The sequence below is a fragment of the Dendrobates tinctorius genome, unplaced genomic scaffold, assembly GCF_039654945.1.
Source record: "Dendrobates tinctorius isolate UK_male_01 unplaced genomic scaffold, ASM3965494v1 ptg000111l, whole genome shotgun sequence".
Taxonomy (NCBI): Eukaryota; Metazoa; Chordata; class Amphibia; order Anura; family Dendrobatidae; genus Dendrobates; species Dendrobates tinctorius.
In genome coordinates this window covers 42177575-42193797 of record NW_027361779.1, presented here as the reverse complement: position 1 = coordinate 42193797, position 16223 = coordinate 42177575, and the positions used below count along the sequence as shown (strand labels likewise).

The 16223-nt window shown below is 44.8% G+C and overlaps 1 protein-coding gene across 1 annotated transcript in view; it reads left to right on the top strand.

Moving 5' to 3' along the window:
- The first annotated feature begins 5241 nt into the window (after positions 1–5241).
- The window catches only part of BCKDHB (branched chain keto acid dehydrogenase E1 subunit beta), a 318960-nt gene continuing 307978 nt past the window's right edge, over positions 5242–16223 (top strand). The window contains exons 1-2 of the mRNA XM_073589685.1: positions 5242–5453; positions 10310–10387. Coding sequence (XP_073445786.1) covers positions 5249–5453; positions 10310–10387 — 283 coding nt within the window. The 5' untranslated portion in view covers positions 5242–5248. The remainder of the gene's footprint in view (positions 5454–10309; positions 10388–16223) is intronic.

Below are 16223 nucleotides of genomic sequence, written 5' to 3'. Positions count from 1 at the left end.
AACATTGGGAGCACCCCGAGCAACGCTTTTCGGGCCGCAGGTATTTGGATGTCCTGTACCCATTTGAGGCTGATTTGCTTTCAAAATGGACCAAAGCCCCTGAGGTGGACCCTCCCGTTTCTCGCATAGCCTCTAAGCCGGTTCTGTCCCTCCCAGACGGAGCATCGCTTAAGGACCCAACAGACAGGCAGCTAGAATCTTTGGCGAAGTCTATTTTTGAGGCCTCCGGCGCTTCCCTCTGCCCTATTTTCGCCTCCTCCTGGGTGGCTACAGTCATTTCGGCTTGGGCAAAAATTCTTCGCAGGGGCATCTTAGCAGCAGCTCCCAAGGATGAGCTGGCAGACCTAGCAGATCAGATTAATCATGCAGGTAAATACCTCTTAGCCGCCTCCTTAGATGCGGCCGGTTGCGTAGCAAGGGCTAACAGCAATATAGTGGCTGTACGCCGAGTTCTTTGGTTAAAATCTTGGAATGCGGATACCACCTCTAAGAAGTCGCTCACCAATCTGCCCTTCCATGGTTCTCGGCTCTTTGGGGCCAAGCTGGATCAAATAATTTCGGATGCCACGGGGGGAAAAAGTACTTCACTCCCCCAGTCTCGACCACGACGTTTTTTTAATAGAAAGGGTTTTCGGCCCTTTAGGCCCTTTCGTCCGTTCTCGTCCACAGAGAGATCGGCCCAGCAAGAGCGTCCGTCCGCTTCCAGGGAGCGTGAGCAGAAGAAACCTTCTTACAAGCCCGCTCCCCGATGGAGATCTAGAGGACAATACTCCAGGTCGTCAGGTGCCCGTTCCGGTAGGTTTGCTTCCAAGTGACGGGGCACCCCCACCTGGAAGTGTTTCCAGGGTTGGAGGCAGACTTTCCTTTTTCGTGGACGCTTGGCTGTCGGTTGTCGACGACGCTTGGGTCAGGGAAATCATCGCATCTAGGATGTATTAACAGAAGCATACAGTCTAGATCACGTGAAGTCATTATTTCCCTCTACTCCTCTTTGGTCAGACCTCATCTGGAATATTGTGTCCAGTTTTGGGCCCCACATTTTAAAAAAGACATCAACAAACTGGAGCAAGTTCAGAAAAGAGTGACCAGAATGGTGACCGGTCTGCAAACCCTGTCTTATGAGGAAAGGTTGCAGGATTTGGGAATGTTTAGTTTGCAAAAGAGAAGACTGAGAGGAGACTTAATTGCTGTCTACAAATATCTAAAGGGCTGTCACATTGTAGAAGGCTCAACTTTATTCTCATTTGCACAAGGAAAGACTAGAAGCAATGGGATGAAACTGAATGGGAGGAGACACAGATTAGATATTAGAAAAAACGTTTTGACAGTTAGAGTGATCAATGAGTGGAACAGGCTGCCACGAGAAGTGGTGAGTTCTCCTTCAATGGAAGTCTTCAAACAGAGGCTGGACAGACATCTGACTGGGATGATTTAGCGAATCCTGCTTTGAGCAGGGGGTTGGACCAGATGGCCCAGGAGGTCCCTTCCAACTCTACGATTCTATGATTCTATGATTCTATGATCCGGTTACAAGATCGAATTTTCTTCCCTGCCAGACAGGCATTTTTTCCTGTCGCGAACTCCAAGACAACGGTCCCACATTCCAGGATTCTTTCAGGCCATCTCCTCCCTTCTTTCCGCCGGAGTGATTGTTCCCGTTCCCTCAGACGAACGGTTTTCAGGGTTCTACTCAAATCTCTTCATAGTCCCGAAGAAAGACGGCTCCCTGCGGCCAATCCTGGACCTCAAATTGCTCAATCGCCACGTGAAGATTCTTCATTTCAAAATGGAGTCTCTTCGATCGGTGATAGCCTCAATGGAGCCTGGAGAATTTCTCTGTTCTGTGGACATACGGGATGCCTATCTTCACATCCCTGTTTGCTTGCAGCATCAGAAATATCTCAGGTTTGCGATTCAGGAAAATCATTACCAGTTCACGGCTCTTCCCTTCGGCCTAGCCTCTGCCCCCCGTGTTTTCACAAAAGTGATGGCGGCGGTCATGGCCATCCTTCGATCCAGAGGGATTCTCATCATTCCTTATCTGGACGATCTCTTAATCAAGGGCTCGTCCCGTCAAGACTGTCTCCTAAGTCTTCAGATAACCCTGGATACTCTTGTCCGTCTCGGATGGTTAGTCAACAAAGAAAAGTCCGTTCTCAGCCCTACTCAGCGTCTGACCTTTTTAGGCATGGAGTTCGACACGAACCTGGCCCGGGTGTTTCTTCCGAGGGAAAAATTTGCGGCTCTGTTCAAAGGGATTCGAGCCCTCAAACGGCCTACGCCCATTCCCCTTCGATTCTGCATGAAAGTTCTGGGGAAGATGGTAGCTTCCTTGGAAGCAGTGCCCTTTGCACAGTTTCACCTTCGTCCTCTTCAGCTGTCCCTCCTATCAGTCTGGGACAAGACGACGAGGTCCTTAGACCGGCCCATTCTCCTCCCTCTCAAAGTGAGGCAATCCCTCACTTGGTGGACGATGTCTACATCACTCCTCCAAGGGAGGTCCTTCCTCCCGCTTCGGTGGCAAGTCATCACCACTGATGCCAGCCTCCTGGGTTGGGGAGCGGTTTTTCATCAGAGGACGGCTCAAGGACACTGGAACCCACAGGAAGCTCTTCTTTCTATCAATCTGCTCGAGATCAGAGCGATCTTTCTGGCCCTTCTTCGCTGGCAATCCCTTCTCGTCGGCAAGCCGATCCGCATTCAGTCGGACAACGCCACGGCTGTGGCGTACATAAACCATCAGGGCGGCACGCGCAGCCACCAAGTCATGTCAGAAGTGGCCAGGATTCTGCGCTGGGCGGAACGTTACGTCCCAGCAATCTCCGCCGTTCACATTCCAGGGGTGGAAAACTGGGCAGCCGACTTTCTGAGTCGTCAAGGCCTAGCGTCAGGCGAATGGTCTCTCCATCCCTCAGTCTTCGATCAGATATGCAAGCGCTGGGGTTCTCCAGACGTCGACCTCATGGCATCTCGGATGAACCACAAAGTTCCGCGCTTCGTAGCCAGGTCCAGGGATCCTCTAGCCGTCGCTTGCGACACCCTAGTAATCCCGTGGTCCCAGTTCCAACTCCCTTATCTTTTTCCACCTCTTGCCTTGATCCCAAGAGTGGTCAAGAAGATAAAATCGGAAGGCGTTCCGGTAATTCTTGTGGCTCCAGACTGGCCGAGACGGCCTTGGTATGCAGAACTGGTGAACATGCTCGCGGACGTTCCCTGGAGACTTGCAGACCGTCCGGATCTTCTCTCGCAAGGCCCCCTTTACCACGAGAATTCTCGGTCTCTGAATTTAACGGCATGGCCGTTGAGGCCGCAATCCTAAGAGAATCAGGTTTCTCCAGCCAAGTGATTCAGACGATGATCAAAGCCAGGAAGCCAGCCTCTTCCCGCATTTACCACAGGTGTTGGAAGGCTTTTTTCCGTTGGTGCGCCGATAAAAAAGTTTTTCCAATGGCCTTTTCCATTCCGTCCATACTGGGTTTTCTCCAGTCTGGCTTAGATTCGGGTCTGTCTCTCAGTACCCTGAAGGGCCAGGTTTCTGCCTTGTCTATCCTCTTTCAAAGAGAGCTCGCTTCCTTACCGCAGGTTAAGACGTTCCTCCAAGGAGTCGCTCATGTGGCTCCTCCTCATCATTCACCAATAGAACCGTGGGATCTCAATCTCGTTCTTGGCGCTCTCCAAAAGGCGCCGTTTGAGCCCATCCAGGACATTCCTTTGTCACTTCTGTCATGGAAGGTAACCTTTTTGATCGCCATTACATCCATCAGAAGAGTTTCTGAGTTAGCGGCCTTGTCATGCCGTTCTCCTTATCTGGTGCTCCATCAGGATAAAGTCGTCCTCAGGCCCGTTCCTTCCTTCCTGCCAAAGGTGGTTTCCTCCTTTCACATCAACGAGGATATCGTTCTTCCATCGTTTTGTCCGGCTCCTTCTCACCCTCTTGAGAAGTCACTCCACAAGCTGGATGTTGTTAGAGCCTTGCGTGTCTACCTCGCTAGGACCGCTTCACTTCGTCAATCCGATTCATTGCTGGTCATTTCTGAAGGTCGGAGGAAAGGGCTTCCGGCATCCAAATCCACGATCGCTGGCTGGATTCGTTCTACCATTCAGGAAGCATACCGACTTCAGGACAATCGGCCCCCTCCGGGAGTGAGAGCTCACTCCACCCGGGCTGTGGCAGCTTCGTGGGCCGTTCGACACCAGGCTTCGGCTCTGCAACTTTGCAGGGCTGCGACCTGGTCGTCTTTGCACACTTTTGCGAGGTTCTACAGGGTTCATACCCAGGCCTCGTCTGATGCAGTTGTTGGTAGGAAGGTTCTGCAGGCGGCGGTGGTGCATCGGCCGACCTGAGCCTTTCGGTTACTTTCGTTCCTTTTTGCTGTTCCCACCCTTGGGACTGCTTTGGGACGTCCCATGGTATTCTGTGTCCCCCAATAAGGCGATAAAGAAAGATGGATTTTTGGTTCTTACCGTAAAATCTCTTTCTTGGAGCCTTCATTGGGGGACACAGCACCCTCCCTGTTTAAAATTGTAACGTGTTGGGTCTTTGAGTTCCCTGTTGGGTTGGTACATATGTTTAGAGTGTTCCGTTGCTTCTCCTACTGCTTTTTCACCAACTGAGGTGCCTAGTGCCTGTCGGTGGGTGTATACTGCCGGGGAGGAGCTAATTTTCTTGTTTTGCATAGTGTCAGCCTCCTAGCAGCAGCAGCATACACCCATGGTATTCTGTGTCCCCCAATGAAGGCTCCAAGAAAGAGATTTTACGGTAAGAACCAAAAATCCATCTTTTACCACTATCATGAAGTACAATATGTCCTAAAAAACAGTCTCAGAATCAGCAGGATCCCTTGAAGTGTTCCAGAGTTATAACCTCATAAAGGGACAGTGGGACAGTGGTCAGAATTGTAAAAATTGGCCTGGTCATTAAGTTGCAAAATGGCTCTGTCACTAAGGGGTTAAAATAAATATGAAGGACTGAAATACTATAGTTCATACACGATTCCCTAATGGTCTAGTATGCTGCCATCTAGTGGTCGAAGTACACCTAAAAACTGCCCGTGACGGTGTACTTTGCACGTGGTGTTGTGTACAGCCCCCTCCGCCATTCCTGCCTCTCTCCATTTTCACAGACCCGCACAGCGGCCCGGGGTGGTGACGTCACAGGATGCTAAAGCCGCGCCCCTGCAATACTGGCAGGTGATTGGCTGAACAGATTCCACCTCTTATTTACTATCCCACACTCGCGACCAATGGGATGAGGCGCCCGCTAGCCCCTCCTCCTGCGCTAAGTTCAGTCATTGCACTGCAGGCTTTAAACATGGCGGCTCTGAGGACAGTGATCGGGAATGGAAGCCGGGCGACCAAGTGTATTGCACGATGGAATCGGCACAGACTGCAGTCACAGACCAGATCGGTTGCACATTTTACCTTCCAGCCCGACCCAGAGCCCACAGGATATGGTGAGGACTCTTCCTATGTGTGACATTGTGTGTCATCTGCTCCATGGGAGATGTAATGCTGCAGGAGGTCCAGCTGTGCCATCGGGCAGGCGATGTGGGGCTCTAATGCTATGCCTCACATCATCCGATCATGGACTGGAGCGATCTGGTTCCTGCCTCCCTAATAACACCTGCTGGTTAGCAGTCCAGATCCTGTTGGACAGTGGGGGTTGTGTGCGCTTGTGGCTATCAGATGTTCCCTCAGGCCGGGTTCACATTGTGCATCTTACCCAACTGAAATCTGCGGTTTCTGATTCTAAAATCTGTTTTCTGCACTTTATTTACGTGGTTCCTTGTGCATCTTTTGTTGTGGAAACTCACCGAAAATGCGACAACAAATATAAATGCCAGGCCAGCGTTGGAATCTGCACTTCTAGGATGCCCATTGAAATGAATGGGTCAAATATGCGCAAGAATGCAATAAAAAAACAATTTGTTTGGATTCCATGCCAAAAAAGCAGCATGTGGATGATATTGTTAAAATGGATCTTTTACTGGTGTTGTGGATTTTACATATGAAAAATGCATAAAATCCGCACCAGATACACAACCCGACCTTAGGTAATCGCAGGGGCAGGGAACATGGATTTATTATACCAATACTTTGGTGAAATGATAAAAAATAACCCGCTGGAGCATTGCTTTAAGGCTTGGGTTACACATTGTGTTTCTGGTGTGGATTTTACATGTGGATTTTTCGCTCCTAAAATCCCCAGCACTTTACAGTATCCGGAAAGTGAATGAGTTTTAGCGCTCGCTCACGCTGGCGTATAAATCGGACAAGTGCAATGCAAGAAAACATCACACTGCCCTCTGACCAATGTTAGTAAATGAATCAGTGCTCATCTGTGAGTTTTTTTTGTCAGCTAAGATCGGACGGAGAAAAAAAATGGCAGCATGCTGCGAGGATCGGATCGCATTCGCCAATGCATGCCAGTGGGTGCGAGAAAAAATTTAAAAAAATTGCGCGGCACACAGCCCATGTAGTGTGCTGTCTGATTTTTACGCACACATCTCAATCGAAACCTGGCATTTCATCAGCCAAGTACAGTAAATTCGCAGCGTGTACCATCAGAATACAATAGATATATAAATATTGATGTCAGTGAGAAATATATCACTGCTTACTTCTGTAGTTTACTGTACCTGTATTTACCTAATTGAAAAAAATTGCACTTGGCTTCGCCTCTTCCCGATTGACCTGGTGTTGTGGTAATTTGGTTAATGTCAGCTGTATAATGTCTGATGACATCAAGTCCAGGGGTAAATAATGGAGAGGAGTCTAAAAGACACCCCCATTGCTAACCCTATAGGCAAAAGAAAGAAACACACATCCCTTATTTGTAAAAAGCACTCCCTTACAAATTCTCTTTTACCCATTATCATAAAAAAATAATCCATAGGGTCTGCAAAAGTCCATATGGAGGTCCCACGACGATCTCCGTGTTCTTCGTCCTGTCTATGGAGCCCAGTTCAGAGAATGCAGCTCCGTAGATTGGAGCTGTAACCACAGCCGGATCTCACACTGCACTGCACGAGAACCCGGCTGTTGTGACGAGTGGTCACGTCATTAAGGTTACCTCAGTTCACAGCTGCTGATCTGCGGTAACTTTACTAATATCACTGCTCGCAGCGTGAGAACTTACTGCTAGTTCTCACACTGCCCAGTAAGTTCTCACACTGTGCAACGATTCTCTCATCCCTGAGAATCTGATCAAACTCAGATCTGACGTTGAGCTGAGTGTCATTTGCATAATGGGCCTGATTCTCTGAAAGAATAAATGCATGCGTGACCCACAGACTAAAATCCCCAGTTGCTGTACACATGTCCGAAATGTTTTTTCGTTATCTTTGGACCTTGCACTAGGACCTTTATGGCATGCTCAGTTGGATGTCAATTTTTCCTCCTGAAATCGCATTTGTAGGATGTGTGCCAGAACATGAAGTGGATCCAAAAAGAAGACAAAATACGATGGAAAGACTAAAGGTGCGGTTACATTTTCTAATTTGTCAACATTAAACAACCGCATATCGGTGGTAGTGTCACTGCCGAGAACGATATTTTTTTTTTTTTTTTTTTTTTATTTTTTTTTTAAACCAAAAATCATTTTACCCAATTAATGAGTTTTGTTCGTTCATTTGGTGACCATCAGCCTGTTTACACTGGAAGATTATCTTGAGTGAGCGTTTGTATGAACACTTTTCACGATAATCTTGCAGTCTAAACAGGCTGCTTATAAACTAGCAAAACTTTCGTTCGTTGGGTGAAATATATTTTAACTTTAACAAAAGATTGTTCTTGGCAGTGCGTTGCCCTGTGTAAACAGTACTCGTGCTGCTGAGAATAAGCGGGCGGGAGGACGCCAGGATCGCTGTGTGTGAAAGGTGAGTATTGTGCGCTGCGTCGCTGCTGCATCGCTGTGAGATCTTTCTGTGTGAAAGCTCACTAGCGATCATTTAGCGATGCACCAGCGATCCTGACCGGGTGGGATCGCTGGTCGGATCGCTGGTGCATCGCTAAATGTAAAAGGGCCTTAATGGTGGACTATGTGCACTGTGCGATCTATTACAGATCACTCACTGCAGATCATTTAATGCGGTTTGCCTGTGTAAACAGGCTAATAAATGACTGCCAATCATTTAACGCTGGCAATTTGACATAATCCCACCTTCAGACTTCTGTGTTTCATGTTCCAACTGTGAACAGTAGGCCTTCAGGCTGGCAGTAGGCCTCCAGGCCGACGGCAGGACTCCAGGCCGAAGATCCACCTTTTAGGTTGTTGAGTTCAAGCCTGGAGACCTGCTGCCAGTCCTGGAAATAATGGTCTGTGTTTGGACCATGAAGCAAATTAACTGGTTTATCACATCTTTGAAAAGCGGAGTTCAAATTCCCTAGCTACACAATGTAGATTTATTGAAGTAGTTTCCGCCTTGTCCCACCTCATCTGAATGTGGTTTTCAGGAGTCTATATGCGTCTTGTGTAAATGGCCCTATTCAAAAGTAGGGACTGAGTTTTTGGGTTGCAGCAAATCTGCCACATATGAACATTCAATTATGTGCAGCAACCTAAAGCATGTGAGGTACCAGCTGCAGGGCAAGGAGCAAGGTTGACTAGCATCAGACTGTGACCTTGTGGAGCACAATTTGCTTATGTGATTAGATTTTCAAGGTTACATTTTAGCATACAACAACTACAATTTCTGTGTTGCTGATAATGCAGAATTCGAAGAGGTGCTCCAAAATCTTTATTAACCAGACATGTCAGGAGGGATGTCAAGCCTCCATTAAAAGAACCTATTTGTTGAAGGATAAGCTCAAAGACTCAACAGTTCGGATTTATCTGAACTGCTGAGTTTGATCGATCATGTAATGGGTATGGGGGGCCTCATGACTTTTTTGAACTTGCTTTATTAAGTACAAGTTGGCTACTAGAGGGAGAAAGCATGAGAAGTTCAGTTTTGGAGAGATTCAGTTTCAGATAGATGGAGGACATTGTTAGACAGTGAACAGACAATATCTGGTATTTTGTAGTAATGCAGTGGTGATGCCAGGAGAAGATATGTATAATTGGATGTCATCAGCATAGTGATGATGCCGAACACCAAATCTGCTGGTGGTTTGTCCAATTAGGGCAGTATATAAGAAGAATTGAGCCTTGAGGAACACCAATAGTAAGGGGAGGATAATAGGAGTAAGAGACGGCAAAATATACTATGAAGGAACGGTAAAATAGGTAGGAGGAGAACCATGAGAGAACAGTGTCCTTGAGGCCGATAGAGCGGAGCATAGTAAGGAGGAGCTGGTGATCCATAGCATCGAATGCTACAGGGAGTAGTGACCATTAGATTTAGCTGTTAGAAGATCATTAGAGACGTTAGTGAGGGCAGTTTCTGTAGAGTGTAAAAAGCGGAAACCAGATTGTAAAGAGTCAAGAAGAGAAGAATAGTGGGCAATCTTTTAATTGTAAAATTTCTTATTCACCACTAATGGGAGTTTAGAAGCTTAATTTTTTTTTTTTTTGTGTGTGTGTGATGTAGAAATTGTATGCAGTAAAAGCCTAACCATCCTTTGATTGTTCTGTCAAAGAGACCAGCACCAAGAGGTCTTTTCACGTCACCTCTCCTCCCAGACACAGAGCCCCTTGTGGCAATCCTGGCACTCCTCTGACTCTGTTTAGTCTGCCACAAATGGTACTCTGCAGCTCCCAGCTGAATGTACACACTGCTCAGTTCCCCAGCACACTGCACACCATGTGAACCTGCTTCTAGGAAAAGCTATGCAGGTGCCTCTAATCAAACCCTGCAGAATTGGAGTTTAATCCTGCCTTACCTGGCTTTGTCTATGGAGTAATTTGGAGCATCGTAATAAAAGCAATCCTAATAGAATGTGCCTTAAATGTCTGTCTCACATCTATCTACAAAACGGGGGTATCCCTTTTCCCCATTTCGGCCAGGGAAACATGGTGACTTCTCCATCGGCTCTCTCCCTTCATTACTGTTGGAGTTCAGAATACAGCTAAGCAAATTCTTGTGGCTATTTTCAGAACTCCCATAGCAAAAAAAGTGAGAGAGTTGGCTCATGCAATGCCACTTCTCCACTCCTTTGGTGGTGGGACACCGGCTTGAACGGGAGCTCAGATTCCGTTCTAGAGAGAAGTGTGGGACATGGATAGCATATCATGTGTCGACTACCCCTTTAAGAATTGGATTCACACAATGCTTTGCATAATCTGTGTTCAGACAGTTTTCCTTTTTTTTTTTTTTTTTTTCCAGTTTAAATGTTTATTAGCTTTTAATGTTTCAATCCTTTTTTGCAGGACCAACTCAGAAAATGAACCTATTCCAGGCCGTACAAAGTGCGTTAGATAATACCCTATCAAAGGATCCGACTGCAGGTATAAAGCAGATGAAATGGAAATAAATGTGTGTCCAGGATTTGTACAAACAGATCTGTTAATGATAATTGCCTACCCTAACAAAATTCAACAACAAAAAATTCCCATATGTGTAATACCCGTGGGAATATGAAGAGATTCAATAGAAATATATAAAAAATATATAATTTAATAATTCTCAAGTAAGTTGCCATATAAAAAGCATAAATACCATCAAGGGACACCAAGCAGAAAGGGGATGTTGCATCATGATAAGGTATCAATAATCCAAAATCTAAAATACTGATGCCAAAAGACCAACCTATACAGTGCAGTATTCTATTATTACGGACTACATCAAGATGCTATCTCCATGTGGTAAGCTCTTATAAATCCAAAAAAAATCATCAATCTAAAGCTGTATATAGTCCATATCCCTATGAAGTAAACATAAATACTGTATAAGCTGACCCGAGTATAAGCCGAGGCACCTAATTTTGCCACAAAAAACTGGGAAAACTTATTGACTCGAGTATAAGCCTAGTGGGGGAAATGTAGCAGCTACTGGTAAATTTCAAATACAAAAATAGATACCAATAAAAGTAAAATTAATTGAGACATCAGTAGGTTAAATGTTTTTGAATATCCATATTGAATCAGGAGCCTCATATAATGCTCCTTACAGTTCATGATGGGCCCCATATATACTGCTCCATACAGTTCATGATGGGCCCCATAAGATGCTCCATACAAAAAATATGACCCATATAATGCTGCACAAAGGTTAATAATGGCCCCATAAGATGCTGCATAAAGGTTGATGGCCCCATAAGATGCTCCATAGATATATATGCCACTCCATAAGGGTTGATGTAACCCCTTCTTATGTACAGCACCATGGAACCAATGGTGCTTTATAAATAAATAATAATAATATGCTGCTGCGGTTAAAAAAAAAAAAAGACATACTTGCCTCTCGTTGCTGGGGGCCGGGTGCCGGTGTCCTGAGCCAGCGGGGACACTGGTGCGCTATGGGGGCCAGGTGCCGGTGTCACTGCTGGCTCTGGCACCTGCGATATTCACCTGTCCCCGTTCCACCGCTGCTCTGTCTTCCGGGTCTCGGAGGGCGCATACTAAACACGTCATCGCGCCCTCTGACCTGAACGTCACAGCCAGAGGATGCGGAGAACAGAACGGCGCTCGGTGGTGGAACGGGGACAGGTAAATATCGCATGGCTCCCCCCGTCCTCCCCGTCATACTTGCCCTCTCCTGGCCCAGTCTCTGCACTTGCTTCTCCTATGGTCTCCGGCGCTGGCATCTCCTTCCGGTGTTCAGCGGTCACGTGGTACTGCTCATTAAAGTAATGAATATGCGTGCATATTCATTACTTTAATGAGCGGTACCACGTGACCACTGAACACAGGAAGATCTACGGTGCCAGAGACCATCGGAGAAGCAGGGAAGTGCATCTATTAGTGATTGTTCTGTGCACATTGTAAGCTCGGTCTGTCTTTCTAAACGGACTATATGGGCAAACCATGTAGCCAATCGGCAGCTGTTTAACGCCACAGTTTGGGTAAGTGAGTAATACATTTGCTTTTCATTAGGATTTCCGTGTGTAATCCATGCTGAAATCCTAATGTGAATAGGGAGTTATCGACACTGTTTTGCATTAGATGCTTACTATACTATGTGAATCTCACAAATTAAAAATGGGATCTTTGATCTCTTATCAACAAGTAGCCATCTCTTGCCAAAATTTCTCAACTATGGTATGAAGTCTCAGACATCTGGATAACACCCAAGGCAGCTTGTGATTTTTCTGCTTTGTTACCAAAATCTGATTGTAAAAGAGGAGCCCTTAGTTTCCATCACTGATGAACTGCTGGAGGTTCCTTGGAGTAGATGGTAAGCAGTCCAGCAGCTTTTTGAGCAGTCTTCTCTTGTATATACATTCCATTCCCGGGTACTACTGATACGGATGGCAAGACACAGAGAATATAGTACATGGGTAAAATGCATAACACTTCTGCAGAGAAGTCATTAAGACACTGGACAGGGCCATGGAAGCATTTCAATTTACATTTGCCTAAGGAATGAGCTCCTTATCAGACTGAAACCCCTCACATGGAGCCGGAATGGCTACTTGTTGTTGGCACCTTTTCATCTCCCCATCTTTTTAAACTAGGAAACAATAGGCTCATTACATAGACAGGTTTTTTTTTTTTTTTTTAGCTTATTCATTTCATATGCAAATAGGAAACAAACAGAATTCAAACCCATACTGTGATGTAATTATACCGTAGACTTACATACTGTAAGTTAAACATACTGTGACACCCCTGGTCAAAGTTTCTGTTGTGAACAGTTAAGAAAGCTGAAGATGAAATGATCTCTAAAAGGGCTCAGATCAGGTAACTGAGGGCCATTGTAAAACTTTCAGCTTGCGCCCTTTTTAAGGTAGTCTACTGTGGATTTTGAATTGTGTTTAGGATCATTATCCATTTGTAGAACCATCCTCAACTTCAGCTTTTTTACAGATGGTGTTATGTTTGCATCAAGAATTTGTTGAAATTTCTTTGAATGCATTCTTTTTTTCTACCCGTGAAATGTTCCCCGTGCCATTAGCTGCAACACCGCACCAAAGCATGAGTGATCCACCACCATGGTTAGTGGTTGTCGAGATGTTCCTTTCCTGAAATTCTGTGCCCTTTTTTCTCCATACATACCTTTGATCATTGTGGCCAAAGAGTGCTATTTTAACCTCATCTGTTCACATGACTAATTTCTAAAATGCATCAGGCTTGTTTAGATGTTCTTTTGCATACTACTGACTCTGAATGTTATGGTGAGGACGTAGGAGAGACTTTTTCTGATTACTCTTCCATGAAGGCATATTTGTGCAGGTGTCTCTGAATAGTAGAACAATGTACCACATCTTCAGCCTTCTCCTTCTTTCTGGGTCTTGTCCATTTTCATTTGCAAGGGTATGTTTCCACGCTGCATAGTAGCAGCACTTTGGACGCAGCGGAAAGCCCACTCCGCCCAAAGCGTCGCCCCCTTTTTTTACACACGGTGATAAATCATGTGTACATTGAACACATGCGGAATCACCACATCCTATCCATAGACTAGGCTGTTTATCTTGCGGAGACGTAGTGTCTCCGGAAGATAAAATAGACATACTGCGGTTTATGAAGAAACGCCGCATGTCCGGTTTTGTGGGTGTGTCACCTGCGTCTTTGTACGCATAGTGGATTCGGGATTTCATAAAATCCCTTCTACTATGCTGTAACATCTGGATGCTGCGGATTGAACGCTTCGGCTGTACGCGGCGTTCAATCCGCAGCAAATCCTAATGTATTACGCCACGTGGAGACATACCCTAATTTTGGAAGGGAGGGGCATATAACAAAAAGAAAAGCTGTTTAAGAACAGAATTATTAGAGCTGCACCATTCGGATGGGGTACTCAGTTTACCCCTTAACGACTGCCCATATGCGTTTTAACGGCTGTTTTTAAGGGACTTTATCCCTCAGTGCTGCTTTTTAATGGCGCTGAGGAATAAGTGAATAGGGCTGCCCCATGGGTGCAATTGCTGCAGGTGACCACGGCTGCATATGACAGCTGACACCCTGCGGTATCTGCCCCGGCCGGTTTTGAGACAAATGGGCCGATTTACCCCATTAAATACACTGTCACGAATGATAGCGGTATCTAAGTGGTACTCTGAGGTCATCTGATGACCCCGGGCTAGGGTAGCCTGTGCCTGAGAATATTTTAATGCCATTTTGACAATAAATATTTGTTTTTAACCGTCACCCGACATCGCTGGATCCTTCCATTTTTTTGTGCTGATGTTTCCTTAAGCTCACTTGGATCCATGCAGGGTGTTGGCTGATGGTGAGACAAGCTGCAGATAGCAGAAAGGTGAGCTGACTTCAACCTTTTTTTGATTAAAAAAAAAAAAAAAAAAAAGTCATATGTACAGTAGAAGAAAATGGTGTAAATGAAAATGCCAAACAGTCCTGCAATAAACAAGCCCTAATACAGCTCGTGTAGCAAAAAAAAAAAAAAAAAAATTAAATAGTTGCAGCGCTTAGCATATGACGATGCAAAAGTAATTTGTTTTGGGAAAATATTGTTTTTAGTCTGTAAAAGTAGCCAAGCATAAAAAAAAAATTCTAGTTGGCGCTGTAATATTACTGACCCATAGAATGAATATGCCTTCTCACTTTTATCACACAGTGAACTGCTCAAAACAGAAAGTAAAAAGAAAGGAATTGCTGGTTTTGTTCATTCTAAGTCTGAAAAATCAAATAAAAAAAAAAGTTATGTACCCCAGAATGGTAACAAAATCTATCTCCAAATCATCAGACAAAAAATAAGCCCTCATACAGCTCTGTTTGCCAAAAAATAAAAAGGTACAGCTCTCATAATATGGCGACGAAAAACAAAAAAATTTTTTCTTAATAAAAAGCATTTTTGTGTGATGGCAGGAAAACAAAAAATCTGGTATCTCTGTAATTGCACCGACCTGAAGAACAAAGCCGTCTAATTGCTTATACCGCACTATGAACTAAGCAAAAATAAAAATAAGAACCATTCTTGTACTACTGTTTATTTGTTCATTCTGCCTCCCAAAAATTGGAATAAGGCCCGGCTCACATTTATCCTCGCTCTATGCACACATACAGGTCCATGACACAAGATTAGAATATAATCAAAAAGTTAATTTATTTTAGTTCTTCAATACAAAAAGTGAAACTCGTATACACGTGGTCAAAATTGTTGGTACCCCTCGTTTAATGAGAGAAAAACCCACAATGGTCACAGAAGTAACTTGAATCGGACAAAAGTAATAATCAAAAAATCTATGAAAATGAACAAATGGAAGGCAGACATTGCTTTTCAACCATGCTTCCACAGAATTTTTTTTGAAAGATAAAACTCATGAAATGGGCCTGGACAGACATGATGGTACCCTTAACTTAATATTTTGTTGCACAACCTTTTGAGGCAATCGCTGCAATCAAACGATTCCTGTAACTGTCAATCAGACTTCTGCACCTTTCGATAGGTATTTTGGCCCACTCCTCAAGAGCAAACTGATCCAGTTGTCTCGTGTTTAAAAGTTGCCTTTTCCAGACGGCATGTTTCAGCTCTTACCAAAGATGCTCAAATAGAGTTGAGCGACTTTGGTCGGATCGGGTTTCGTGAAACCTGACTGAAACAAAATTTGAGTCAGATGAAACTGGTCCGACTAGGACAAAAAAAAAAATCGGCGTTTCGTCTGAAACCCAACACCAATGCAAATCAATTGGGGTCGGGTTTCGGACGAAACTCTGACTTTCTTTGCCCTAGTCGGACCAGTTTCATCTGACTCAAATTTTGTTTGTCAGGTTTCACGAAACCCGATCTGACCAAAGTCGCTCAACTCTATTTGTAATTACTATCTAATGTGAGTTACACTTTTTGTGTTTAAGAACTGAAATAAATAAACTTTTTGATATTCTAATTTTGTGAGATGCACAAGATTGTGATCCAGCCTTATACTGAAAGCGATAAAATATTATGTACCCTAAAATGTTACAAATAAAAACCCTAACTTATCCCGCACAAAACCAGCCACCACTCAGGTCTGGCATCTGTCACTGCAAATATAGGGTGTTCCCACATTACTGGCAGAACAAAGACTCTGGAAAAGTAGCACATCTCCAACACCCCTTCAAATAAAATCCAGGAAATTCTATGCTCCCAAATTTAAATGCCCACCACCTTCTGCACCCCACTGTGCCTAAACCACAGTAAGCGGCTACATGTTTGGCATTACCATAGTGGGAAGAGCACACTGGA